Here is a 26,953-nt window from a genome sequence, read left to right on the forward strand (position 1 = left end):
TACGTAATTGTTTTGTATTTTTATTTTACCTATCTCATATTTGTGTGCTATTATAATAATAAACTAATATAGTAATATAGTATTACAACTATTACACAGTATTCCTTTATGAGATACATTTTTCTTAGTAGATACATCCTATATCAGATATTACTATTTTTTTACCATGGCCATTCAAATTATACAAATCAAAGATAGGTTAAGCTCTCGAATATTCACTGAAAAAACAAAATAACAGCTTCATCATTCTAAGTGATTCCCTAAGCACAACAACAAATATAACAAAAAATAACAAAACACACATACAAACCAATGGCATATCAAAATAAATCCATCTCGTCATCTCTGCCCAGTGCCCATCACGCCAAAGGAAATGTAGTTAAATTAATGCAGATTCCCGCACACTCATCAATAAAAGGCAATGAAAGTGTTTACCTGCTTACCAAAAACACAGCATCAACAGTCCCCACGGGTAATATGGCCAACATCTCTGCTCAGGACTATAAATGCACAGTAAAACTGATATCAGCAAAATCTCTGGTCTAAACAAAATACTAAACTTAATATAATAAAACAATAGATTCACCTAATAATATTTCAAACAGAAAAATAGAAACCAGTATCAATAGACTTCGAATAAGTCACATCAGACTTACCCATGGATATCTGATGTCCCGAGAAGAACCTACCATATGCACATACTGTGGGGTCAATATATCTATAAAATACATCATGACTGAGTGTATAATATGCTTGCAACATGATTGTGCACTTTTTCCTCTTTTGACCGGATTAATTACAACACAATTGCGCATCAAATGATGTGTGTATATACTATGCATAATATTTTATGTACAACATAAAATAATGTATACAATACATATTTTCTATAATTTTCATATACATATATGCAATATAACTATTAATTCAAAAAATAAATTGTTTTCAAAATTGAAATAAAAAGTTGATTTAGCTAAAAATGTTGTATATCATTTATACCAGTAAATTTCAAACACAATTTTACAGTTAGTTAATTAAATTAAAAATAAATAATTAATCCACAATTTTCATAATATACTCGTATAATATGGTATATTATGAATTTATAAATAAAAAATCAATACTTAATATCAACGAATAGCTGTTTGCAAGCAACGGGACCACGTTATTGTGCTAGTTATCAAATGTAAATTTTTAAAACAATTACATATTAGAAAATATATATTACGATACGGATGATATGATTATTTAATTATTATTATAATTTATTACCATTATTTTTAGATGAAAAACAAATATGTCAACTAATGTTTATCTCAGTATATTATAAATTTAGCACACATAAAATTAAGAAAAAAAATGTTTAACCAAGCCAACGATGATTATTTGTTGACAGTCCTAAGCCAGTAACAATTGGGAATGAAAATTGTAAATTAATAGATTATAAATTTGTGTGCATGTATATAAAAATTATAGAGTTATACATTATTTTTTGTTAAAATTCAAAATTTCAAATTATAATTTGAAGATTTCAAGTGATCAATTTAAAAAATGTTGAAAAGTTGATTTCAAGTTGACTTTATAGCTAATTTAAATATGTTTTCGGAATTTGTTTCCGATTACTAGAACAGCCAATACACTTGGCAAAAAATAGGTATAATTTGTTAGAAATCGCAGCGGTATCGAATCTCCTTAAGGAATATTACTATTATAATATTAAAATGTATTTATTATGTATTACTATCTATCCTTAACACTTAGTTATAAGTTATAACATTGTAACACATATAAAAAAAAAAATACAGGGTACTATAAATAAGTCAAAAAGAAAATAATCCGTTGCACTTGTTTGTTATTTTATTGTTTTTATTGTTTAATGTTCGATTGTAACAAACAATACCCTTTATACCAGTGTTTTCCAACCTTATTACCACCACAGACCACTTTGAAAATATTGTATAGATCGCGGACCACCACCTCAATTTTATGAAAACTAGGAAGAGCTTTTTTTTCTCATAAACAAGAATACACAACATTTTTATTTTTATTATTTTATTACTATACTATTATTATTATTTGTTATTACTATACTATTACTATACTATTACTATACTATAACTATACTAAATGTCTAAATAATGTACATAGTGTGATTTTTGTGACTGCATTACTTTGACCAATTATTCAACTCTCGGATGAATGTTGCTCATAGCTAAACGCATGTCGTCATTTACGTCCAAGCGATTCCTCTGTTTATTTTTGATTACAAGTAGACTAGAAAACCATTGTTCACACAAGTATGTAGATAAAAATACTAGTAAATAATGTAATACGATTTCCCGGAGTTGAATATGTAATGTTGCACTTCTGCACCAAAATTCCTCAAGGTTCATACCAGAATCAAACATATTTTTGAAGTTCAGAGTATAGTTTTGCAGTTCGATGACAGCATCTTGAAGATATTCTGGGTCATTTTTACATGTGTTTTTTTTATATTACGGTGAATTTTGATTCTAATATCAGCGTATTGATCGTCGTTGATAAGAGTTTGGAAGTCTGAAATGCTGCATAATTATTATTCTTGAATTTATTCATCCATAGATTAATTATGAATATTACAAATGCGCGAATTTTATCTTCAAAAATAAAAATATTTGCTCTAAATTCCAAGGTTTTGTGTCTCGAACCTTGAAGTAGTATGTTAAGGTTATTTAAGTGTTCAAAAATATTTACTTAATAAGAAAGTTGTAATTCAAATTTCATATCACAAAATTTTTCATGCAACTCTGAATCCTTTTTGTTTAAAAATATTATCATTTCTTCCTTTAATTCATACAACCATTTTATCATATTTCCTATAGAAAGCCAGCGAACCTCTATATGAAAAAGTAATGTGTCGTATTCGTAGCCCAATTCAACAAAAAATGTTTTTGAAAATACGTGTTATCTGTTATGTGATTGCTTTTCAGAAAATTCACCAACTTTATTGCTAATCTCAAAACATAAGCTAATTCTTCTGGTAATGTTTTTGTAGCTGACGCTTGCCGATGAATCGTATGACATATTTCAAATACGTGCCTTTACTGTATTATTGAACAGTGGCATGATTTGAATCTTTATCTTGGCATCTTCATCGAAAACGTTCGCAGCTATTAGCATCAAGCAAGGCCTAATTAATGTTTCACCGACACTGTGTGCTATTTTTGACTTAACAATCAATTGGGAGATTTAAAATGATGCAGTTAGTACTTGTGACAATGTGACACTTGCCCAACTCAGTCCAAGTCTCATATTCTTTAAGCTTTTATACATTCTTTCAAAAAATTCGTGTGGTCAGTCTTTGAGAGTAGGATGAACCGTATGCAAATGCTGATGTAGCTTTGCTGGTTTCAAAGCATCATTATACTAAGCACAACAGTACATATCACACACTGAGGTCTTATTGCTCGATTTATTTTAATTTCAGTGAATCCATATTTAATATAACAATCATCATATTTCTTCTCCCGTGACATATTCCTAACCAAGTCCGACTAGATTTAATAAAAAAAATTACTTATCAACACCAAACTATAAACTTTTAATTTCTTTAAAAATTTAATGCGTGGTAATCAAACGAATAACGAGCCCATACTGAATAAATATCCATAACCGTTATTAATCGGTGACAATGTGACATAAAGTATAAATATATAAGCAACGTTTGCCATTAACATAACTATGATCGTCGCGATAATAGTATCATTTATTACTCTGATACCTACAGTCTATACACTAAAAAATTGAAAATACTAATTGGTCGTTATGATCTAATGACACTAATCAGCATCAACAACGATAAGATAACCTTATATTACGGTAAAATGGAATAACCGTATACAGCTTAGAATATTATACGGTTCCTCAAAAAGTTGTGATGTTTTTCACTATTAAAAAAAAAAAAAAATTATAATTTGTAATATAAATCGAAGAACAAATCCATGGTACCGCAGACCATCTATGATTACCCCACGGACCACCGGTTTGGAAACACTGATATACAGTAATATTGTAATTTATAGGTTCATGATTAACCCAAACACTACATTAATAAATTGTTGACTTATTAAGGACCCACACTAATTTTTAAAATTCATTAGTTAAAAGTTCACTTAAATTTTATACCTTCTCAACAAACAAAACAATAAATGACGACGGACATTCCCAATTTCTTATTTTCTTCATCTCATAAAAATGCATAATGAAATTACATTCTGTAAAAAAAAAATTTAATTCTGTTTAACAATTAAGCACAATAATAAACCAGGAGAATATTAACTTTATATCTGGATTCTCGAACTAGTCCAAAATTACTATTGTACGTGTCAAGATGTCGTTTTGAAAAATTTAAATAGGTAGTTTTTTTGATAAATTGAATTCACTGTATCGTAATATATAATATGATAAATCAGTTATTATAAAATTTGAATACACATTACAGCAATTATTTGAATGACTATTATTCTTAAAATCTAGAATTTTTATAATTATGAATAGCAAACATGCATAGTATCTATTTTTTGAAAAATTTATATATATATAAAAAGAGTTGTAAGTTAATTCAACATTTTTGTTTTCAGTTCTTAAATGTACGTATTATCAATATATTTTTTGTTACATACTAAAAGAACAACCTAAGTTGTTTTCTGTGAAACGCATCATTTATAATGTAAAAATGATAAAAACTAGGATAGTATGATAATCTGTTTGGTTAGGTAAAATTAAACCTAGTTAGTTTAATTGATGATAAAATTAAAAATACCTTAAACAATTATTCAAAGTAGGTATTTGAGTTATATTAACAAAAAACAAAGTAAGACAGGATTATTTTGGTGTTCAAAGATTTAGAAAAATAGTAAAGATATTTTTCCATATTTTATTCACTTTTAATGCAATATTATGTTATAAAATACATATATATGTATTGAAAATCTTTTAATTCAGAAGATGTGATGAGTGTAGCATGGATGTATATCGATACTTCAGATAGCTATAGTAAGTCTGTGATACAACTTGTGCTCAATATAAAATATCGATGAAGAATCTGAATAATTAGCCTAATGTATCAATTTTATTTACATTTTGAATATATTCTGCAATTACTTGAACTTTCTATAGAGTTATTTAGAGTCCTGGTTTTTTATTTTAAATTCTGAACGAAGTGATGAATGTATTGATTTTACAACAATGTGTCTGTCTATAGCATAACTAGTCGAAATAATGCTTCAATTTCAAACTTTGGGAGTGGTTTCTGACATAAAAGTGGATATCCTTGGTGCATTATAGAGGTCAAAAGTAAATATTTTCCAATAGTTTTCAAAAAAATCGAGAAAAACAAATAAAAAGTGATAGAAAAACGGGAATTTTTACGCAAAACTAGTTTTCGACCAAATCGGTTGTAATTCAAAAACTAATCATTTTAAATACATGAAATTTTCACCAAATGTGTATGATAGTGTTGTCTATATCCAGTTTAATTTTCATAAATTTTTGACTTTTTTGAGTTATTTATAGACAACTGAAATTTTCGATTTTTATAATAATTTTTTTTTGAAGTGTCTGTAGGATCTAAGGTTCCTTATGAGTTGTTCTTATTGTAGCTAAAAAGAAATTAAAAATCGTCACATTTTTTTGTAAGCGTTGTGGCGGTCCTTGACGGATGCCGCGTGGGTCAGTGGTGTCACTGGCGTAGGAATTGGTGGAAGAAAAAAAAACACAAACCGTTCGCGGTATTATGATTCTTTTATTGTGGTGGTTGAAAAATACAACTGCAAGAAAATGATTAACACGAAAAAAAAACAATAAAGATTGTACACTTAAAATGAAAGTCGTGTTGGGAGGGTGAGGGCCGTGTGTCGTTCCGTGTCGGACAGATAACTCACTGTCGACCATCATTATAGAAAACATTTTAAGTGCGTTTGAATTTTAAATGTTTACGAAATATTTTAACGATAACGATTTATCCTGAAACGATTTAAAATATTTGTAATTATTCAAAAAGTATAAGTCGTAGATACTAGAAAGTTTTAGGTTATTTAGATTGGCATATTCTTTACATGATTTAATTTTTTGAGTTTTTTGAGATATTTATAGATAACTGAAATTTTCAATTTTTCTGAAAAATTTGTTTTAAAGTGTTGATAAAATTTTTTTGACCACAACAAAATACTTGAAATTTAATACAATGTTCCTCATAAGTTATTCTTATAGTGATTAAAAAATTATAAGAATACATAGGCACAATTTTTTTTTCAAGTTAAAATATTGACAAAAATTCGTAAAAACCATGAATATTTGCAGATTATTTTGTAGTTCAAAATTCATAAAATTGTTTGTATTTATATCTTAATTTAAAAAATTCAACACTAAGTTTTTCATAAGTTTTCCTTAAAGTAGCTACCTATAAAGAAATTTTGAAGCGTCATTAATCATTATAGTAAAAATGTTTTGAGCGTTTGAGTTTTAAATATTTATGCATAAATATTTAAAACTCAAACGATGATATTGCGTAACGATAACGATTTATCCTCAAACCAAGTATGTGTATATCTATGTATATCTATGATAATATAAGGTATTATGAAATATGGTAACTACATGCAATGTTTTTGAAAAAATTGATTAACCATGCCATATGCAAAATAAGACCTAATTGAAAAATAAAAAATTTGTTTCAAATTAAAATATATGACAATATTTAAATGTAATATATCCTTGACCGACAAATCATTTCCGTTCAGAATCGTTTTTCGTATACAATGATACCTATCATTGCATTCAAATCTAACCTACCCTAGTCAAAGGTCTATCCCACCACCTAATGTATGGCAGAGCGACATTCACTTACCGCTTTTTTTTATTAATGTTTTATTTCTGTGAGATGCATCATAATACGTTGTAGTAATGTAATTTTACTAAATATTGAAATTGAATTGGTTAAATTATTTAATGATATATTAACACGGAATGATGAATTTACTATATAAGCTGTAACCATTGAAATTTTGAGACATTGTCAGTTATTATAGAAATATATTACAAAAAATATTATATAATTGTTATTAAATTTAAATCAATAAAGACATTATGTTGAATGGTGTAAATAGGATTGTAGTATGAATAGTATATGGTAATATCCAAAGCTTCAAAAAGTTGTGATGTTTTTCACTATTAAAAAAAAAAAAAATATAATTTGTAATATAAATCGAAGAAAAAATCTATGGTACCGCAAACCATCTATGACTACCCCACGGACCACCGGTTTGGAAACACTGATATACAGTAATTGTAATTCATTTAGGTTCATGATTAACCCAACCACTAAATTAATAAATTGTTGACTAATTAAGGACCCAAACTAACTTTTAAAGTTCATTAATTAAAAGTTCACTTAAATTTTATACCTTTTCGACAAACAAAACAATAAATGACGACGGACATTCCCAATTCCTTATTTTCTTCATCTCATAAATGCATAATGAAATGACATTCTGTAAAAAAAAATGTAATTCTGTTTAACAATTAAGCACATTAAACTACTCCGGGAGAATATTAATTTTATATCTGGATTATCGAACTAGTCCAAAATAACTACTGTACGTGTCAATATATCGTTTTAACTAATTTTGAAAGGTAGTTTTATTTAATTGATTGACTTCACTGTATCGTAAAATATAATTTGATAAATTAGTTATTACAATTAGAATACACTTTATGGTAATTTGAATTACTATTTTTCTTAAAATCTAGGATTTTTATAATTATGAATAGCAAATATGCATATTATCTATTTATGAAAAATTGATATATTTAGAGAGTTGTAACTTTGTAAGTTAATTAAACATTATTGTTTTCAGTCGATGATGGTAAGTATTATCAATATATTTTTTGATAGGTACATACTACAAGAACAACCTAAGTTATTTTCTGTGAAACGTATCATTTATAATGTAAGATTCTGATAAGTACTAGGATAGTATGATAATCTGTTTGGAAACACTAAAAATATTTTTATTTTTCGCATTTAGGGCAATTTGTCATTAAAAAATTACATATAGGTATTTAGTTTAATTGATGATAAAATAAAAAATACTATTAACAATTATTCAAAGTACTTGAGAAAAATTAACAAAAAACAAAATAAGACATGATTATTTTGGTGTTCTAAGATTTAGAAAAATTGAAAACATATTTTTCCGTATTTTATTCGCGTTTAATGCAACAATATGTTATAGAATACATATACAGGGTGTCCCGCGAGGATTTACCAATTGTAATCTAACGGAATAATGGAGATATTAAAATTCTGGTTTTATAATAAGATTCAGAGGGATAAGAAGTAGTATAAAATAGACAGTTCTGGATCACCTCCCCCTTAAATTTTACATGTAAAAGGATAGGCACCTCAGTATAGGCAATTTCAGTACATGCACCTCCCAGACTTGTATGAATTACTCAATATAGGCAACCCGCAACACCTATTAACCTACATTAATCACGACTGTCAGGTACGTGACTGACATATATTTTTCCCCTTCCCACATTACCTCCCCTTTTATTTCCCCTTATGAAAGAATTTTTTTTTTTTAATATAATATTCTGGTATACTATTATATTGATCCTTTGTGGTATTTTACGTATTAAAAATATACACGATACCATATAGGAGACATTAGTCCACAATGACACCACCGCCACCACCGCCGCCACCACCATTGTTCGTTCATGCCACACACACACGCACACACACACACAAATTCGCACATAGTTACAAGTACACACATTCCATTCTATCCCTACCACCCTTTCTCACGCCTTTATCTCATTAACCGTCTACACACCTATAGAGACATGTCTGAATATTTTTGGTGATTACTAGCAAGAAATTAGTGCATTAAGTGAAACGAAATCAGTCCGTGTATTAACGTTCAAGTGTCAAGTCGTGTTTTTACAGAGTTCCGAAGTAGTATTAAAGTGTTCACAAATATTTTATAAAAATTAAATTATTTATTTTACTAAAGCTAACACCATAGTTTGGTTTCTTCTGATATTTCTAGTATTGTGCGCATGCGCTTATAAAATCATTTCACACTGATATTTAAAGAGCAAATATTTTACTATATTTCATTACCTATCTATTCGTTGAAGAGTCAAGTCGTGTATAGTTTTCTTCATTCAACATACATAAATACATAATCATGTTCTCATGTGGTATTTGTGATAAAGACATTTACTAGGATCGGTAGTCTACACAGACATACCAAGTCACACGATGTAACCAATACGATTTCATGCAGTTTATGCTCGGAAATATTCACACGAAGAGATAACCTCATAAGACATACCAAAGAAAAACACCGTAAGTAATTTTTAAATACAATATTCAGATCTATTAGATAAATTATTCATAGTTAAGGCTACGTATTTCATGTTTAATCATCACAATAAAACATATATGCATTATAGATGCAATATATAAATATATAATAAAGGTGTTTAAAAAAAAAAAAGTGTAATTTATTCAATGAATAATTTTTTTCAAGTATCTAATTAATAATAATACTATTTTCAGGTTCAAGTATTGTAATCCAACAAGAACCAACCATAACCAAGCGAGAAATTCAAGATTTTTTTTAAACCAGCTGAACATATTTACGATTATAATGGTAAATATATCATTCATATGTTTATTCACCTCCTATGATATAACAATAATATAAATATATATAATAAAATAATATTATGAACACCCCTCATATATTTACTAGTACTATGTACAAAAGTAAGTATATATCTAAAATAATCTGATAATATTTCAAATAACACTTTTCACTGGATACTAACTTAATTTTTATACGTTGGCGTACATTTTCCATCGTCTTGCCTGGAAAATCATAAGAAAATGTTATGAAAAATGAAAAATGATAATTTATAATAACATACCAAATACTGCATTGTTCATTAATTTAAAAAAATCTTTCTCGAAATCATTTGTGGCCTTCTTGCGTAACTCAGTGTTCAGGTTGATGTAATCAGCCAACCATTCCGACTGATTAAACTCAATGACTCTATGTACCTTTAAATATTATAATGTTAAAAATATCTTCATCGCAGAATTGTTGTAAAATAAACGCTTACTTTATCTACTTTAAGGCCGTTTTTAATAGCTTGCTGTAGATTACGGTAGTGAACAATATAATTTTTCTTGGACTCTAATGTTGCCATTAGTTTTTTCACTTTTGAACCAGTAGGTATACCGTTCTGTGGTAGAAAATACAAGTCGTTGTGTTTATCATGTAATTCTCGCGGATAGGATATATCCACCTCGTATATCCTTCCTATGGGTGAAGTATCAGTCAAATTGTTCAGTTTGTCGAGTGTTGGTTCAACCCATTTGAACCCACCGTATGGCATGTATTGTGACATGGCCCATCCATATAAGTTATTGCCTTAAATTAAGAAAAATATATTTAACTGAATAAATTAAAATTACAAAAAAAACTTACAGTCTTGGTATATCAACCATGATTTTGGATTTGCCTGGTCATAATCTGGAGTCTTTTTGTGGTTCGCTTTGGCGTATCTCATACTTGCTTGCGTGAGACCACCACGTATACCTAAAATAAATCATATATTATTAAATAATAACATTATATTATAAAATATTATATCATTACCTTTTTCGATCATCAGCAACATATCATAGTCATGAAGTAGTTCGAGCTTCATTGAAGTATGTTTCAACATCGCATCAAAAGAAAAGCCTGGACAAGTATAGTAGAACGCCGGGTCCAGGCTATAAGTTGTCAAACAAAGGTCTCGGAAGTTCTCGAACACATCAGCTAACAGCATGATATCGATTTTAAGATACAGATCTGAATATTCTCCAAGCGTATGACAGTTGAAATGGTTCCAAACAGTCTTTGCAAATTTATATTCCTCATCCTTAATGTGTTCTTCTGTTAATGTACTGGAAAAATCTGTTTTCTTCGGCAGATGCGTTTCCTTCAGTTTGCTCCAGCCATCCGTATACTCATAAGGGTAAACACCTTTACGAGTAACGAGTGGCATGTCTTCGATTGGAAAATGTTTTCTCGTCTCTCTGAACTTCTCCAAGTCTGGTGTTATTAAATTTTTAGCTAAATTTGATAAACTGGAGGACATAAATCTAAATGTATCTATAAAGCGGATTGTGAAGGAGTTGTTGATGTATTCCGAAAACGAAATAAATTTCTCCTCGCTGTTTGGTATTACAGAAATTGTGTTTGTATCATATCCAAGCTCAGTTACCAAAAAGTGAGCATCATAGTTGGTTAAATTGTGAAAGAAAACCGGTACAAAATTTGGTTGTTGAAGCTTGAGATTACATGAATTACATAAACTTTGTCTAAATTTTCCCGATAGATGGCAATGATCAGCTACTTTATGGTTTTCTTTGGAAAATTCCTTTTTACATAAATTACATGCTTTACATAATTCATGTATGCATCGCTGTTCCGGTGTCATTATAATTGGTGTGTTGGTTTTGAGCAGTTTGTATATTTTTTCTGCTATTTCCACAATACTTTGTACAAAATGTTTTGCTACCTCTTTATTTTGATTACTTCCGCGGTATATAACTGGCGATGTTGGTATTTCAAATTCTTCAAGCAGTTCTTTCGGTATGTGATCATCTGCCTTTATGAAAAAAACCATAACTCATAGGCTCGTGATTTTGAATTACAGTTGTATTTTTTCCTTTTTTCTCGTTACATTTAACGAGAAGCGCTTCGAAGTCAGCATATTTAAGTATGGGGTGGCGTTGTGTTTTGTTCCATGCACTAAACTCCTACATTGAACCGGGCTCAGGCATCTGAGGTAGGATAGGTTTATGCGATCCGCATATCAATTTATGCTGATCAAGTGCTGCTTGTCCACATAGCGTATTTTTCCGAGGTTGATTATCATAGGATGTAAAGCAACGTTTGCAAAATATTACATGACCGTCATGTGACGTTTTTTGTGTTCTAACAAGCCGGGAAAAATTAGAGATGTAGGTGTAGTGGCTTTTATCACCGTTGGTAATTAATAGTAGATCGAAATGATCTTTTTTTTTTCTTCATCCGCAACTTTAAGTGGGAAAATAATATGTTTTTTATTCTTTTCTTTTTTTAATCCAAATACATTGACAGATGTGTTCATGTTATTTTTCTCAAATTTTTTTATTTCTGTGATGGGTGTCGGGAATGTTAAACCATCGAAATTAAATTTATCTTCGAGCGATGTATAATTTTCAGTTATAATAGTTTTGTTATTACCCGTAACGTATCTTGCTAGGATTGCCCACTTGAAGCACTGTTGGTCCGAGTTTTGAGGATTGATAATTGCTTTTTTATTTTTAACGTCCTCTGGAAGTGTTATATAAGACGAACCCCCCATAGGTGTGTAATTGTATAGTCCTAATAATAAGCCGTCTATTGCTTCCAAAGTAAAGCCACTTCCTTTAGATGTATAAACATCCTCTTCGACCAATAATTTTACGAACGCTTGTTCTACTATTGAGTCGATATCCGTATCCATAAAAATTTCTCTTGCTGAAGTTTTATACGCACGGTTCTCTGCTGAATTCTCTACGTTTGGCCGACTGAACGTTGCCTCGAGTTTCAAGTTGAATTTAATTGGGTGATTTGTCGACGATGATTTAAGTAATTGAATTAAGTCTTTTTTTGATGATACTAAAAATGCGCTGAAGTTGTTAAAATTATCTGTATTTTTCTTATAATACCAAATGATTTTATTAGAGAGCGATGAACCAGTCTTAACAAAACCGGGGGTTTTAACGATAGTCATGCGTGTTTTTTTTGCATTTACTGCTTCGTTTGAATTTTCCGCATGTACACGCTTAAGATCATTGCGATTTGAAGCCGAAGGAACTGAAATAAAATAAATAATTTACTATTATAATGCTAAAAATTATAGAAATATGTGTGTAAAGATAAATTGTTGTTATAAATATAAACGTTTTTTTAATAAAAGTATCTGAAGAAAAATTAAGAATTAAAAATTTTTTTTAGTGATATGTTTATCATATGGAACACACGATTGAGATAGATCTACAAATACTAAATAGTATTACATACATGTATATGTAGTGTGTATATATTATGCAAAATCAAAAACAAAAATGATATAGAGGTCTCAGATATAGCAATAATATACATTATTCTTTTGTGTAATAATATTAATAATAAGATGTTTAAAATGCCTACGTTCGTAATAATATAATAACTAATTATAACTTTAAATATGTTTATTTGAAATATTATCAGATTATTTTAGATATATACTTACTTTTGTACATAGTACTAGTAAATATATGAGGGGTGTTCATAATATTATTTTATTATATATATTTATATTATTGTTATATCATAGGAGGTGAATAAACATATGAATGATATATTTACCATTATAATCGTAAATATGTTCAGCTGGTTTAAAAAAATCTTGAATTTCTCGCTTGGTTATGGTTGGTTCTTGTTGGATTACAATACTTGAACCTGAAAATAGTATTATTATTAATTAGATACTTGAAAAAAATTATTCATTGAATAAATTACACTTTTTTTTTTTTAAACACCTTTATTATATATTTATATATTGCATCTATAATGCATATATGTTTTATTGTGATGATTAAACATGAAATACGTAGCCTTAACTATGAATAATTTATCTAATAGATCTGAATATTGTATTTAAAAATTACTTACGGTGTTTTTCTTTGGTATGTCTTATGAGGTTATCTCTTCGTGTGAATATTTCCGAGCATAAACTGCATGAAATCGTATTGGTTACATCGTGTGACTTGGTATGTCTGTGTAGACTACCGATCCTAGTAAATGTCTTTATCACAAATACCACATGAGAACATGATTATGTATTTATGTATGTTGAATGAAGAAAACTATACACGACTTGACTCTTCAACGAATAGATAGGTAATGAAATATAGTAAAATATTTGCTCTTTAAATATCAGTGTGAAATGATTTTATAAGCGCATGCGCACAATACTAGAAATATCAGAAGAAACCAAACTATGGTGTTAGCTTTAGTAAAATAAATAATTTAATTTTTATAAAATATTTGTGAACACTTTAATACTACTTCGGAACTCTGTAAAAACACGACTTGACACTTGAACGTTAATACACGGACTGATTTCGTTTCACTTAATGCACTAATTTCTTGCTAGTAATCACCAAAAATATTCAGACATGTCTCTATAGGTGTGTAGACGGTTAATGAGATAAAGGCGTGAGAAAGGGTGGTAGGGATAGAATGGAATGTGTGTACTTGTAACTATGTGCGAATTTGTGTGTGTGTGTGCGTGTGTGTGTGGCATGAACGAACAATGGTGGTGGCGGCGGTGGTGGCGGTGGTGTCATTGTGGACTAATGTCTCCTATATGGTATCGTGTATATTTTTAATACGTAAAATACCACAAAGGATCAATATAATAGTATACCAGAATATTATATTAAAAAAAAAAAATTCTTTCATAAGGGGAAATAAAAGGGGAGGTAATGTGGGAAGGGGAAAAATATATGTCAGTCACGTACCTGACAGTCGTGATTAATGTAGGTTAATAGGTGTTGCGGGTTGCCTATATTGAGTAATTCATACAAGTCTGGGAGGTGCATGTACTGAAATTGCCTATACTGAGGTGCCTATCCTTTTACATGTAAAATTTAAGGGGGAGGTGATCCAGAACTGTCTATTTTATACTACTATAAGAACTTCAATTATTTCAGTTTTTAATTTATTTTAAATTTTTTGTAAAAAAATGTAAAAAATATATTTTTTTATTTAATGATTTCCAAAAATATTAAAGATAGCCATTTTGTAGGGTTTATTTTTCTGAAAATATAGACGTATCAAAATTTTATTTTCATTAATTTCCTGATATTTAATATTTTTTCTAGTTTTGAAGAAATAAAATATGATTATAATTTATAACTATTAGGAACATATGATATAGAAAGGTATTCGGCCGGCCCGCGGCCGTATGGGAATGAGCACGTCGCGGCTGGTCACATGTTTGATAACATTATACTGTGTTAAATAATTCAAAATTTTTCTCGAAACTAAAAAAATATTAAAAATCGGGAACTTAATGAAAATAAAATTTTGAAACGTCAATATCTTCATAAAATTAAACTCTATAAAATGGCTATCTTTAATTTTTTTGGAAATGATTAAATAAATAAATATATTTTTTAACTTTTTTACCAAAACATTAAAATCAATTAAAATATGATATACTATTACATGACCAGAATTTCGATATCACCATTATTTCGGGAGATATTGCAATGGGTAAATCCTCACGGTATACCCTGTATATGTATTATAAATCTTCTAATTCAGAAGATGTGATGAGTGTAGCATAGATGTATATCGTGATTGCAGATAGCTAGTAAGTCTGTGATACAACTTGAGCTCAAGATAAAAGATCGATGATAAATCTGAATAATTAGGCTAATTATGTATCAATTTTATTGGCATTTTGAATATATTCCTTGTTTTTATTATTTTTAATTTCTGTGTGATCCATTATAATCCGTAGTTATTGTAATGTAATTTATAAATAGTGAAATTGTATTGGTTAAATTATTTAATGATATACGTATTAACGCGATATGATGAATTTACCATATTATAATCTGTATCCATTGCGATTTTGAGACATTGTTAGTTATTATAGAAGTATATTACCGATATTATATCATTGATATAACTTAAAATCAAAACAGAAATTATGTTGAATGGTTTAAATAGGATTGTAGTATGAATAGTATATGACTTGCGCTATTAATCAATCAAATGTTTTGAAAATTTCATTGTGTATTGTAAAATGCATTAGTATACTATAACGTCTAAGTTTCCAGAATCCATGAATAAAATATTAAATAATTATATATAAAACAGCCAAAACATCAGTTTATTTGAGATCTTGTATATAATTTTTTACAAGTTTATTGACAGAACCAAAAATAGTTCTTTTACACTAAAAATTAATGTCAAAAAAGTTTTTTTTTTTTTTTTTTTTATTGATCGCAAAAAATAACATCGGCAACAATGGCCATTAGTTACAAAGAGGTTCTTATACTAATTAAGAATTAAGTGCTAATAATAATAATTTTTTTTTTTTTTCAAAAAAGTTTGAATCACATTCAAATGTGTTATTGTTATTATTATTAGTTAATAAATTTATTAGAAATCATGTACGAAAAAGAAAAAGTTTAAACTTAAGACTTTATGAATTTTCAACTAAATTTGCAAATATTGGTCATATTGATGAATTTTGTATAAATTTAAACTAAATGATTTTCAATATCTTTTTAAATGCAATAACGTATGACTTAAAATGACCATTGTATATAATATATATATTTTTACAGACGCATATTGTAAGTATATTTTTTAATTATTATAAATATGACATTTCTACATTCTTTTCTTCTGGAATGCTCAAATGACAACTGATATACAGTAACCTATTGTAATTCATTTAAGTTCATGATGAACACGAACTAACGAAAAAGTTCACTAAAATTTTATACCATCTCAACAAACAAAACAATATATGACGACGGATATTCCCAATTTCTTATTTTCTTCATCTCATAAATGCATAACGAAATAACATTCTGTAAAAAAAAAAAATTAAATCTGTTTAACAATTAAGCACGTTAAGCTGCTCCAGGAGAAAATTAACTTTATACCTATATTCCCGAACAAGTCCAAAATTACTATTGTACGTGTCAAGGTATTGTTTTGACAAATTTAGATAGGTAGTTTTATTTAAGTAATTGATTTCACTGTACCGTAATATATAGTATGATAAATTAGTTATTAAAATTTGAATACCCATTACAGCAATTTGAATGAATATTTTTCTTAAAATCTAGAATTTTTAGATTCTGAACGAAGTGATGAATGTATTGATTTTACAATGATGTGTGTGTTTTTTTTTGTGTGTCTATGTACAGCATAACTAGTCGAAATAATGCTTCAATTTCAAACTTTGAGGGTTGTTTCCGATGTAAAAGTGAATACCCTTGGTGCATTATGAAGGTCAAAAGTAAACATTTTCCAACAGTTTTCAAAAAAATCGAGAAAAAACAAAAAAAAAAAAAAATGACAGAAAAACGGGAATTTTTACGCAAAACCAGTTTTCGACCAAATCGATTTTTTATATGGTTGTAATTCAAAAATTAATCACTGTAAATACTTGAAATTTTCAATTTTTATGTTAGTGTTATCTATTTACAGTTTAATTTTCACAAATTTTTGACTTTTCATTGAGTTATTTATAGACCACTGAAATTTTCAATTTTTTTGAGAATTTGTTTTTGAAGTGCCGGTAAAAAAATGTTGGACGACCAAATAACTTGAAAATTTAATACAAGGTTCTTCGTGAGTTGTTCTTATCGTAGCTAAAAAAAATTAAAAATCGTTAGTCACAATTTTTTTTAATAAGCGTTTATAGTTCAAATTTTTACGAAATCTGTCGAAAACACGAAAATTTGCAAGTAATTTTGAAGTTGAAAAATTATAAAATTTTTTGTGTTTATAACTAAGGATTAAAAATACAACACTAAGTTTTCCGTAAGTTTTCCTTCAAGTAGCTATAGAAAAAACTCGAAGCATCATTATAGAAAAAATTTTAAGTGCGTTTGAATTTTAAATGTTTACGAAATATTTTAACGATAACGATTTATCCTGAAACGATTTTAAATATTTGTAATTATTCAAAAAGTATAAGTCGTAGATACTAGAAAATTTTATCAGTTATTTAGATTGGCATATTCTTTACATGAGTTAATTTTTTGAGTTTTTTGAGATATTTATAGATAACTGAAATTTTCAATTTTTCTGAAAAATTTTTTTTGAAGTGTCGATAAAATATTTTTGGCCACATCAAAATACTTGAAAATTTAATACAAAGTTCCTCATAAGTTATTCTTATAGTAATTAAAAAATTATAAAAATACATAGTCACAATTTTTTTTATTAGCATTTGAAGTTCAATTATTGACTTAATACCTAAATATTACGGCAATTTTCAAATTATCTTAGATAGAAATTCATTTTCTTTTTAGATCTAAGATTTAAAAATTTAATACAAGGCGCCTAACATATTTTTACAATAGGAGTTGAAAAATAAAATAAATATATAGTCACAAATTTTTTTTATAAGCATTTAAAATTCAAATTTTGACTAAATACGTAAAAATTACAGCAATGTTCAAATTATCTTAGATAGAAATTCATAAAAGTTTTTCTTTTTGATTCTAAGATTTGAGAATTTAATTCAAGGATCATATTATATTTTTACACAAGCAGTTTAAAAATAAAAGAAATGCATAATCACATTTTTTTTTTTACAAGCATTTAAATATTAATTTTTACAACATACGTAAAAATCACGAAAATTCGTAAATTATTTTATCCTAGAAATTCATAAAAAATTTTCCTTTTATATCTAAGATTTGAAAATTTAATACAATGTTCCTAAAATATTTTTACAATATCAGTTGAAAAATAAAAGAAATGCATACTCACATTTTTTTTTTTTTACAAGCGTTTAAATTTTAATTTTAACAACATACGTAAAAATCATCAAAATTTGCAAATTATTTTAAGCTAGAAATTCTTGAAAAAATGTCCTTTTTAAATCTAAGATTTGAAAATTTTTAATAATCTATAATATATCCTAGACAGATAAACCGTCTCCGTTCAGAATCGTTTTTCGTATACAATGATACCTATCATTGCATTCAATTTTAACCTACCTTAGTCAGAGGTCCACCCCACCCCAAATGTACAGCAGAGCGATACCCACTTTCCCGCTTTTATAATTATGAATAGCAAATTTGCATATTATCTATTTATAAAAAATGTATATACTTAAAGAGTTGTACGTTAAATAAAGATTATTGTTTTCAGCACGTCTTCGTACGTATTATCAATATATTTTTCGTTATAAGAACTTGTTACTACAAGAACAGCGTATGTTGTTTTGTGTGGAACGTATCATTTAAAGTGTAAGATTCTGATAAGAACTAGGATAGTATGATAATCTGTTTGGAAACACTAAAAATAATTATATTTTTCACATTTGGGGTAATTTGTCATTAAAAGTACCTTAAACAATTATTCAATGTACTTGAGATAAATTAACAAAAAACAAAGTAAGACATGATTATTTTGGTGTTCAAAGATTTAGAAAAATGCTAAACATATTGTTCCATATTTTATTCACGTTTAATGCAATATTATGCTATAGAATACATATATATCTATTAAAAATCTTCTAATTCAGAAGATGTGATGAGTGTAGCATGGATGTATATCGTGATTGCAGATAGCTAGTAAGCCTGTGATACAACTTGAGCTCAATTTAAAAGATCGATGAAAAATATAAATAATTAGACCAATGTATCAATTTTATTGACATTTTGAATATATTCTGCAATTTCTTGAACTGTTTATAGAGTTATCCAGATTCCTGTTTTTTTTTAATTATCATTAAAATACGTAGTTGTAATGTAATTTATAAATATTGAAATTGAATTGTTTAAATTATTTAATGATATATTAACACGATATGATGAATTTACCATATAAGCTGTAACCATTGCGTTTTTGAGACATTGTCAGTTAGGTATTATAGAAGCATATTACAAATATTATATCATTGTTATTAACTTTAAATCCGTAAAGACATTATGTTGAATGGTGTAAATAGGATTATAGTATGAATAGTATATGACAATATCCAGTGGCGCCGAACTAAAATTTAATTGGAGGGGCAACTAAATATTTTGGATACCCACCCAAACTTATAAAAATTAATAGATTGGTACCTCCCCCCACCACACACACACACAATTTTAATCACCTTAAATTTTATAATGATAAATTACATAGCTGCAAGATGGTTAAAGTGGTTCTAATGGCTTAGCCTTAAAAATATTAATTTATACAATAGGATTAATATTTGAGTGCTAATACTACAATAATTTTTACTACATCAAGGATAAAAATTAGTGTTATATTAAATTTATCAACATTTTTATTTATACAAATTAGAACTTATTACTCAACATAATAACAAACAAAACATAAAAAAAAACCATCAATGTGTAACAAACACATAGTATTGAAAATAATTTTTTTCTGTGTTAAAATTATATAGATTAAAAAATTAAAACTGAAAGTTTATTCTGCAACAAAATACTTTCTCAAAATGAAATTTATGATATATTGAATAAAGTCTGGACACCGGAAATAAATTATAAATTTCCGATAACATCAATTACTTCTGGAAAAGACCAAAAAGTAAGAAATCTTAAATTTCAATATTCGTGGTTAGTGCGATTTCCTTGGTTGTCGTATTCAGGAATACAAGGTGATGCATTTTGTAAATTTTGTGTAGCGTTTTCGAAATCTCATGGTGGACACAATTCTCAATTGTTAGGTAGTCTTGCGTTAAAAAAAATTATTTTATTTTGTAAATTTTTGAATTTTAGATTAAATTTTTTATATTATAATATAACACATTTGTTTTTATAAAAATAAAAATAGTACATTTGAAATACATATTATTTTTTAGGACCCCCCCCCCACAAATTTTTTGAAAATCCGCCACTGCAATCATGGATAATTCTTATAGAACATCACCGAATTATCTATCTCACTCGTGAATTACAATTATTTCTTGATTTCTTCTATAACAAAATGATATACTTATTAAAGCTACTTAAATAATGTATATCGAAAAACGAGCGAACGATACGCTATTCACACGGCTGTGAAACATATATTATTAATAACTGTCAATTTATGATTTATTGTTAACAATATAAAATATGACCAGTGTACCACACCATGTCCTGACTACCCATCAACATACCCACCCACCCGCCACCTTATAAGGGGGGGGGGGGGGCAGCCGCTCCCCCTGAGTAGTTGGTTCGGCGCCACTGACAATATCCATAACCCATATTAATCAATGACATAAAGTTTAAATATATATGTAACGTTTGCAATTAACATAACTATGCTCGTCGCGATATTTGTATCATTTATTACTCTGATGCATAATGAAAAGACATTCTGTAAAAAAAAATGTAATTCTGTTTAACAATTAAGCACATTAAATTACTCCAAGAGAATATTAATTTTATATCTTGGATTCTCGAACTAGTCCAAAATTACTATTGTACGTGTCAAGATATCGTATTGAATAATTTAGATAGGTTGTATTATTTAAGTTATTGATTTCACTGTATCGTTATAATATAATATGATAAATTAGTTATTAAAATTAGAATACACATTATAGCAATTTGAATGACTATTTTTCTTAAAATCTAGAATTTTTATGGTTATGAATAGCAAATATGCATATTATCTATTTATGAAAAATGGATATACATAAAGAGTTGTGAGTTAATTAAAAATTATTGTTTTCAGTCCTTTGTGGTACGTATTATCAATATATTTTATATTACACACTACAAGAACAACCTAAGTTGTTTTCTGTGAAACGTATCATTTAATTTTCTGAGATACTGATAAGAACTAGGATAGTATGATAATCTTCGGACAGCCGCGCAACCGTCGAGTGTGGTCACATTTTTTTTTCGCTGTCTCGTACAACGATATTATTACTGTTTATCTCGAAACAATTGTCTCAGTCCTACAACAACAGAAGCGAAATCGTACCCAAAGATAACCCAGTTTCCTCTTCACGCATTCCACACGGCCCTTCACCGGGAAAAGTGAATATTAATAATCTAAACTGTAATACCTACTGATTCTAAAATACTGTATTTAACCAACTACTAAATTATAGATTGTCGAGACATAACCAAGGCAACGTCGCTTACGTTGACCTTTGGACTCAGATAACTATGCCTACTAATAACAAACCTTCGGGTGCACGCACCGTGCCGCCTATAAAAATAATTATGAGCAAAGTCGTTAATACGAGTAATATAAACACAGATAACAACCCACAGTCGCAATCAAAAAATAATAAACGTTATCTACCTTCTTCGCCGACGACCCCCTCTAACACTGCTAACTCCTCCACTACTACTGCTACCAACAAATCAAGATTCTTTGTCTCTCCAAATCGCTACTCTGTCCTGGCAGATAATGAGACCTAATCCACAAAATCTAACTCTGTCAAAAGTAAACATTTTCCAACAGTTTTCAAAAAAATCGAGAAAAAACAAAAAAAAAAAAATGACAGAAAAACGGGAATTTTTACGCAAAACCAGTTTTCGACCAAATCGATTTTTTATATGGTTGTAATTCAAAAATTAATCACTGTAAATACTTGAAATTTTCAATTTTTATGTTAGTGTTATCTATTTACAGTTTAATTTTCACAAATTTTTGACTTTTCATTGAGTTATTTATAGACCACTGAAATTTTCAATTTTTTTGAGAATTTGTTTTTGAAGTGCCGGTAAAAAAATGTTGGACGACCAAATAACTTGAAAATTTAATACAAGGTTCTTCGTGAGTTGTTCTTATCGTAGCTAAAAAAAATTAAAAATCGTTAGTCACAATTTTTTTTAATAAGCGTTTATAGTTCAAATTTTTACGAAATCTGTCGAAAACACGAAAATTTGCAAGTAATTTTGAAGTTGAAAAATTATAAAATTTTTTGTGTTTATAACTAAGGATTAAAAATACAACACTAAGTTTTCCGTAAGTTTTCCTTCAAGTAGCTATAGAAAAAACTCGAAGCATCATTATAGAAAAAATTTTAAGTGCGTTTGAATTTTAAATGTTTACGAAATATTTTAACGATAACGATTTATCCTGAAACGATTTTAAATATTTGTAATTATTCAAAAAGTATAAGTCGTAGATACTAGAAAATTTTATCAGTTATTTAGATTGGCATATTCTTTACATGAGTTAATTTTTTGAGTTTTTTGAGATATTTATAGATAACTGAAATTTTCAATTTTTCTGAAAAATTTTTTTTGAAGTGTCGATAAAATATTTTTGGCCACATCAAAATACTTGAAAATTTAATACAAAGTTCCTCATAAGTTATTCTTATAGTAATTAAAAAATTATAAAAATACATAGTCACAATTTTTTTTATTAGCATTTGAAGTTCAATTATTGACTTAATACCTAAATATTACGGCAATTTTCAAATTATCTTAGATAGAAATTCATTTTCTTTTTAGATCTAAGATTTAAAAATTTAATACAAGGCGCCTAACATATTTTTACAATAGGAGTTGAAAAATAAAATAAATATATAGTCACAAATTTTTTTTATAAGCATTTAAAATTCAAATTTTGACTAAATACGTAAAAATTACAGCAATGTTCAAATTATCTTAGATAGAAATTCATAAAAGTTTTTCTTTTTGATTCTAAGATTTGAGAATTTAATTCAAGGATCATATTATATTTTTACACAAGCAGTTTAAAAATAAAAGAAATGCATAATCACATTTTTTTTTTTACAAGCATTTAAATATTAATTTTTACAACATACGTAAAAATCACGAAAATTCGTAAATTATTTTATCCTAGAAATTCATAAAAAATTTTCCTTTTATATCTAAGATTTGAAAATTTAATACAATGTTCCTAAAATATTTTTACAATATCAGTTGAAAAATAAAAGAAATGCATACTCACATTTTTTTTTTTTTACAAGCGTTTAAATTTTAATTTTAACAACATACGTAAAAATCATCAAAATTTGCAAATTATTTTAAGCTAGAAATTCTTGAAAAAATGTCCTTTTTAAATCTAAGATTTGAAAATTTTTAATAATCTATAATATATCCTAGACAGATAAACCGTCTCCGTTCAGAATCGTTTTTCGTATACAATGATACCTATCATTGCATTCAATTTTAACCTACCTTAGTCAGAGGTCCACCCCACCCCAAATGTACAGCAGAGCGATACCCACTTTCCCGCTTTTATAATTATGAATAGCAAATTTGCATATTATCTATTTATAAAAAATGTATATACTTAAAGAGTTGTACGTTAAATAAAGATTATTGTTTTCAGCACGTCTTCGTACGTATTATCAATATATTTTTCGTTATAAGAACTTGTTACTACAAGAACAGCGTATGTTGTTTTGTGTGGAACGTATCATTTAAAGTGTAAGATTCTGATAAGAACTAGGATAGTATGATAATCTGTTTGGAAACACTAAAAATAATTATATTTTTCACATTTGGGGTAATTTGTCATTAAAAGTACCTTAAACAATTATTCAATGTACTTGAGATAAATTAACAAAAAACAAAGTAAGACATGATTATTTTGGTGTTCAAAGATTTAGAAAAATGCTAAACATATTGTTCCATATTTTATTCACGTTTAATGCAATATTATGCTATAGAATACATATATATCTATTAAAAATCTTCTAATTCAGAAGATGTGATGAGTGTAGCATGGATGTATATCGTGATTGCAGATAGCTAGTAAGCCTGTGATACAACTTGAGCTCAATTTAAAAGATCGATGAAAAATATAAATAATTAGACCAATGTATCAATTTTATTGACATTTTGAATATATTCTGCAATTTCTTGAACTGTTTATAGAGTTATCCAGATTCCTGTTTTTTTTTAATTATCATTAAAATACGTAGTTGTAATGTAATTTATAAATATTGAAATTGAATTGTTTAAATTATTTAATGATATATTAACACGATATGATGAATTTACCATATAAGCTGTAACCATTGCGTTTTTGAGACATTGTCAGTTAGGTATTATAGAAGCATATTACAAATATTATATCATTGTTATTAACTTTAAATCCGTAAAGACATTATGTTGAATGGTGTAAATAGGATTATAGTATGAATAGTATATGACAATATCCAGTGGCGCCGAACTAAAATTTAATTGGAGGGGCAACTAAATATTTTGGATACCCACCCAAACTTATAAAAATTAATAGATTGGTACCTCCCCCCACCACACACACACACAATTTTAATCACCTTAAATTTTATAATGATAAATTACATAGCTGCAAGATGGTTAAAGTGGTTCTAATGGCTTAGCCTTAAAAATATTAATTTATACAATAGGATTAATATTTGAGTGCTAATACTACAATAATTTTTACTACATCAAGGATAAAAATTAGTGTTATATTAAATTTATCAACATTTTTATTTATACAAATTAGAACTTATTACTCAACATAATAACAAACAAAACATAAAAAAAAACCATCAATGTGTAACAAACACATAGTATTGAAAATAATTTTTTTCTGTGTTAAAATTATATAGATTAAAAAATTAAAACTGAAAGTTTATTCTGCAACAAAATACTTTCTCAAAATGAAATTTATGATATATTGAATAAAGTCTGGACACCGGAAATAAATTATAAATTTCCGATAACATCAATTACTTCTGGAAAAGACCAAAAAGTAAGAAATCTTAAATTTCAATATTCGTGGTTAGTGCGATTTCCTTGGTTGTCGTATTCAGGAATACAAGGTGATGCATTTTGTAAATTTTGTGTAGCGTTTTCGAAATCTCATGGTGGACACAATTCTCAATTGTTAGGTAGTCTTGCGTTAAAATACCACATCATCAGATAATGAGACCTAATCCACAAAATCTAACTCTGTCAATAGTAAACATTTTCCAACAGTTTTCAAAAAAATCGAGAAAAAAAAAAAAAAAATTAAATGTCATTTAACAGCTTAAAACAAATTATTAATATTATTATTGTCATTTTTATTTTCAAAAAGACGGTAAGAAATACTTTTTGTTTCAATTTGTAATTTCATTCATATTTTTAATAAATTTATTATTTAACGTTAGAATTTTTTACTTTTAACCCGCAAAGTAACAACAAGTTCACTTTCTGATCGAACGATTTACTGAAGTTAAATGTCGAAGAATTTTTCCTGCCCCAAAACGTAATGACTGACACAAAAAAAAAAAACAAAAACATATATCATTATAAAATCAACACTTTCCTCGCTTATCTCAAAATCTAAAATGTTTAATATATATTATAATCTAAAATGATGATTAAAAATTGATGATAATTAACTTTGAAATAAGTCTATCATAACAATTCGCTCATTAATATCATTTCTAAATAGTTTTTTTCTTCTTAATCCCTTTGGTTTATTAATTTTAAACAAATATTTATATTATTATTGTTATTTTTATTTTCAAAAAGATGGTAAGAAATACTTTTTGAATAAGTTTGTCATTTCATTGATATTTTTAATGTTACATAATAAATTTACAAATAGGATATATTTCTTTCTCAAATTTGTTTTGTTGGTCTATTGCGAAATATAAAATAAACATTTATGCAAGGCGCTTGAAAAAAAAAACCACTTATTAATGGTATCCCTTGACATCGCAAAAGCTTACGGCACTGTATGGGTACATAGGGTACTTTCTACGCTCCACAAATGGAATCTCAAAGGAAAATTACTCAACTTTATAAACAACTTCCTAGCCGACAGAACCTTTGAGGTCAAATTCAGACATACTCTTTCATCGACATTCGGAACAGAAAATGGATTGCCACAAGGATCTTCATTAAGTGTAACTCTTTTCTTAATAGCTATCAACGATATTAGCAAATACATAAAAGCACCCGTGAAAACTATATTATATGCCGATGACTGCAGCCTGTATCTCTCTGGATCTAACATCAAAACTACCAGCTCACTCATGCAAAAATCAATCGACAGCATCAGCCGATGGTCCTCAGAGACAGGATTCATTTTCTCCCCCTCAAAGTGCCAATCCATTTTATTCAACCGACAGAAGAAAACCCAAATTCTCGAGATAAAAATGCAAG

General features: G+C 27.7%; 1 protein-coding gene and 1 pseudogene across 1 annotated transcript; both read right to left on the bottom strand.

Annotated features, from left to right (window-relative positions):
• Positions 1–7,466: 7,466 nt before the first annotated feature.
• LOC149054981 (uncharacterized) lies at positions 7,467–11,165 on the bottom strand. The gene is made up of 6 exons (XM_089229216.1): positions 10,716–11,165; positions 10,545–10,655; positions 10,177–10,487; positions 9,982–10,114; positions 9,883–9,922; positions 7,467–7,529 (listed from the first exon to the last, which is right to left on the bottom strand). Exons 1-6 carry the CDS (start codon positions 11,107–11,109, stop codon positions 7,499–7,501), a joined length of 1,020 nt encoding a protein of 339 aa, XP_089085342.1. The 5' UTR covers positions 11,110–11,165; the 3' UTR covers positions 7,467–7,498.
• A 115-nt stretch (positions 11,166–11,280) lies between these two features.
• On the bottom strand, positions 11,281–26,876 carry LOC149054982 (uncharacterized; annotated as a pseudogene).
• Between the last annotated feature and the right edge of the window lie 77 nt (positions 26,877–26,953).

The sequence above is a fragment of the Diuraphis noxia genome, unplaced genomic scaffold (assembly GCF_037042655.1).
Source record: "Diuraphis noxia isolate RWA-SAM2 unplaced genomic scaffold, SU_Dnox_SAM2 contig0005, whole genome shotgun sequence".
NCBI classification, from domain to species: Eukaryota; Metazoa; Arthropoda; class Insecta; order Hemiptera; family Aphididae; genus Diuraphis; species Diuraphis noxia.

Coding starts and splice junctions, on each gene's coding strand:
- LOC149054981 (XM_089229216.1), bottom strand. CDS start 11,109: ATGCCACTCGTTACTCGTAAAGGTGTTTACCCTTATGAGTATACGGAT. Junction 10,488..10,544: donor ATGGTTGATATACCAAGACT/GTAAGTTTTTTT, acceptor TCTTAATTTAAG/GCAATAACTTATATGGATGG. Junction 7,530..9,882: donor CGCCAACGTATAAAAATTAA/GTTAGTATCCAG, acceptor TTTTTTTTACAG/AATGTCATTTCATTATGCAT.